Source organism: Temnothorax nylanderi, unplaced genomic scaffold (assembly GCF_030848795.1).
Source record: "Temnothorax nylanderi isolate EJ_2023f unplaced genomic scaffold, tnyl_v1.0 TNYL_tig0415_pilon, whole genome shotgun sequence".
NCBI lineage: Eukaryota > Metazoa > Arthropoda > Insecta > Hymenoptera > Formicidae > Temnothorax > Temnothorax nylanderi.
The window spans coordinates 66877-70802 of record NW_027249477.1 but is presented as its reverse complement, the minus strand read 5'-3'; the positions used below and the strand labels follow the sequence as shown (position 1 = coordinate 70802).

Sequence of the window (3926 nt, the reverse complement as noted above, 5' to 3'; positions counted from 1 at the left end):
GTTCTTCTCTACCCTTACTATCACGTTTTTCTTCCTTCTCTCGTCATCATTCCTCTCCTCTTCGTCGGACCACCATTTCCTTTCCTCAAGCCTGCCAGTGCTCTCCTCGCTATCGTTTCTCTTCCTTTTCCCTGTGCCTTGTTCCAGCCTTCGTACTTTTCTTCTCAGGTTCTCAATCTCCTCTCTCTGATCTTTTATTTCTTCTTTAAGCCCTCTTATCATCTCACTTGTTTGTTCCTTTATCAGTTTCTCCAGTGTCTCTCTCTCCACTATTACCTTCGCTCTGCATTCCATTCTTTCCTTTGTCACGTAGTCTCCCTCTCGCCGACCTTATTTGTAATTAAACGCTTGTTTATTATCTCTACCAATGACCCTCCTTTTCCTTTCTCTTTTCCACGCCCTGCCTCATCTCCTCTATCGTCTTCATCCATTCTTCCCCCTCTCCATTTTCGCCCAATATCTTCCCCACCACGTCTTGCCAGCTCTCTCCATCCCATTTCTCCCATCTAGTACATACCTCCCATATATGCTCCCAAGTCTCCTCCTCCCTCTCACACATCCTGCACTTTCTGTCATCCTCCTCTCCCCAGTATAATCCTTCCCTAATTTCGTTGCCCAGTCTAAACCTTGCCATTCTAATCCATCTTGTTTCCTCCCATCCCTTCTTTAGATAATCCGGAATCCCTTCCTTCCTTATAAACTTATACCACCTATTGTATTTCGACTCAATGATCTTTTCCATCCTTTCCTGTTTTTGCTTCAATCTTTCCCTATTTTCCAATGCTTCCTCTTCCAACTCCTCTTCCCCTCCCACTTCTACCCCGATCCCTTTCAAGTAGTCTTTTCTTTCCTGCTCCCATTTGCCTATTATCCTTTCCTTCTTCCATCTCTCTTTCATTTCTTCCAAACATTTCCTCGCTATTTCTCCTCCTTTACCTTTTTCCAGTTTCCTTTCCAACCTCCATGCTCTCCTGCTTGCTCTGGCTCTCATCTTCTCCCTTTCCACCTCGTCTCTAACCATGTATCCTGGTGTCCTCCAGTTTAATCCAAAGATCCATCTGAGATATCTCTCGTGAACCCCTTCTACCTCCCTCCTTTCCTTCCATCCCCATATTTCTGCCCCGTATCCCATCACCGCCCATATCAGGGTATCGTAAAGCCAGATCCTTCTTTTCCAATCTTTTTTTCACATCCTCTTTCCTATCCCCCACACCTCTCTCATTACTCTTGCCGCCTTCCTTCTTCTTTCTTTAATGTGCGCCTCCTGTCCTCCGTTCTCCTTCAATGTATACCCCAAGTATTTGAACTCTTTAACCTCCTCCAACTTCTTTCCCTTCCATCTCCAATCATATTTCTTCTTCCTTCCTCCTCCCTTTCTGAATCTCATTATCTTTGTCTTCTCTATGCTCAGCGTTAGACCCTTCATGTCCAAATACCCCTCTAGCCTGCTTATCATAGATCTCATGTCTTGTTCCTCTTCCGCTAGCACTGCTATGTCATCCGCATACATTAGAGTGTATATCCTCTCTTCTCTTAATCTTATACCTCCCCATCCACCTTTCTTTATGAACTCCTCTATGTCTGCAATCAACAAGTTAAACAGTATCGGGCTTAACGGGCATCCTTGTCTTAAACCCTTCGCCGTCCAGAATTCGTCTCCTCTTTCTTCTCCCCTTCTCACGCTGCTTTTGGTTTCTCTTAATACTTCCTCTACCCTGTCTATTAGTCCTTGCCTCACTCCTCTCTCTTTCATTGCCTTGATTAAGACTTCCTTATCTACCGAGTCAAACGCCGCCTTCAAGTCTACAAATAGAACTGTCATCTTCCCTTTCTCATTTCCCAGCTGTCTGTTTATCAGGTAGTTCAGCGCGAATATTTGATCCATTGTCCCCATTCCTTTTCTAAATCCTGCTTGGTTGTCTGGAATCAATTTCTTCGTTTCTACTTCTTTCCTTATCCTTTCTGCTAGAACCGCCATGTATATCTTGTACATTGAGGACATAATCGTTATCCCCCTGTAGTCCTTCACCTTTCGTCCTTCTCCTTTCTTCACTATTGGAACTATCTCACCTTCTTTCCAATGTTCAGGCCAGCCTTCCCCCCTCCACACTCGTTTACATATTTCCCATATCCATCTCACTAAATCTTCTCCTCCAAATTTCCATACCTCGTTCGGGATTCCGTCCGAGCCTATTGCCTTCCCTGTTTTCAGTTTCCTTATTACGTTTCTTACCTCTTCCAGTTCTATCTCTTCCTCTTCATGTCTGTTCCCTCCTCCTTCTCCTTTCACAACCCTGTTCTCCATCCCACCCATTAGTTCCATGAAATACTCCTTCCATTCCTCCATCTTTATCTCCTCGTTTACCCTCTTTCTTCTTTTTCTTACTCTGCCTATCAACTCCCATACCTTTCCTTCCGTTTTCGCTTCTCCTATTTCTCTTGTCATCCTATCTTTTTCCTCTTCCTTCTTTTTCTTGCATAATTCTCTGTACTCCCTCCTACCTCCTCTGTATCTTTCCGCCTCTCCAGATCCTTTCCTCCATTTTCTTAATTCTCTCCTGACTTCCCTCTTTCTCTCCTTGCATTCTACGTCCCACCATCCTCGTTTGTTTTCGTTCGGTCCCCTTCCCTTCTCTTTTTCGTTCTCCTCTAATACTCTTCTTATCTTCGACGTTCCTTCCTCTATCTTATCCTGCAACTCCCTATTTCCTCCTATCTTCCCTAGCCTCTCACTGAATCGCGTTCTTCCTTCCTCGTTCCATCTTCCTCTTCTTCTTATCTTTTCCACCTCTTTCCTTCTCTGTTTTCCCTTTTCGCTATCTCTTATCCATAGTATTAAAGGGTGATGGTCTGAGTCTACCTTTTCCCCTACTTCTAATCTTTCCACTTTTTCTCTAATGTCCTCATCTCCTAAAATGTAGTCTATGACCGTTTCACCTTTTCCTCCTGTGTATGTGTATTCTCCTTCCTCATCTCCTTTCATACCTCCGTTTAAGATCGTCCATCCTCTTTCCTCGATAAATTCTAGAAGTGTCCTGCCATCCTTATTCACCTTTTTGTCTTTCGATTTTCTCCCTCTTTCTTTCCCTCTTCCCTCGGTTTCCTCCTCCCATCCTCCCTCTTCTCCCGTTCTCGCGTTAAAGTCGCCACCTATTATAGTCTTTATTCCCATATCGCCCTTCTCCATGCACTCCTTCAAGCCTTCTAGCTTCTTATCTATATCTTTGTTTACATATATTCCTATTATTCTCCAGGTTTCTTTTCCTACTCTTATCTTAACCTCTAATTTTCCTTCTTCTTCTTCCATCCTACTTCCTTCCTTTATCTCTTCTAACCCACTTCTTATTCCTATTAACATGCCTCCGCACGCTCTACCTTTCTTATTCCTCTTGTTCGCTATCTGTACTCTCCAGCTAAATTCTCTTGGTAACTTTTCTTTTACCCTCTCCCATCCTTTACCATCTAACCATGTCTCCATCATAACAATTGCATCCCACTCCCTTAACCCTTCCCAAAAGTCCTTGTCTTTATTTGTTATGCCAGCTACGTTCCAGAAGACCATCTTCCAAGTTTCCTCCCCCTCCCTGATCTCTCTCACCCTTTCCTCTTCTTCTCCCTCCTCCTCTTCTCTTTCGATTCCTCCTGTGGCCTTCTCTCCCTCCTCCATCGTACTTCCTCCTTCCTCCCTGAGCTCATATGTATGGCATAGACTTTCTTCTGTTCTCTTTCCCCCTTCCCGTCTCCCCTCCTGTATCTCCTCCCTCCTTCTCATGTTTCTCGTGCTTTCCATTTCTTTGTCCTTTTTCTTTTTATTAAGCCCTACGAAATTCCTTCCTCTCCTCTAACCTTCCTTTACTCTCGTTCCATCTCCATTCTATGTTGTCCTCTCATATCTTATGGTAAGCAATTGTGACTCTTTTTCCTTT

General features: G+C 43.9%; 1 protein-coding gene across 1 annotated transcript; it reads right to left on the bottom strand.

Moving 5' to 3' along the window:
- Positions 1 to 1186: 1186 nt before the first annotated feature.
- On the bottom strand, positions 1187 to 3667 carry LOC139782463 (uncharacterized). The gene has a single exon (XM_071721493.1). The coding sequence runs from the start codon at positions 3665 to 3667 to the stop codon at positions 1187 to 1189; it is 2481 nt and encodes an 826-aa protein (XP_071577594.1).
- Positions 3668 to 3926: the final 259 nt, after the last annotated feature.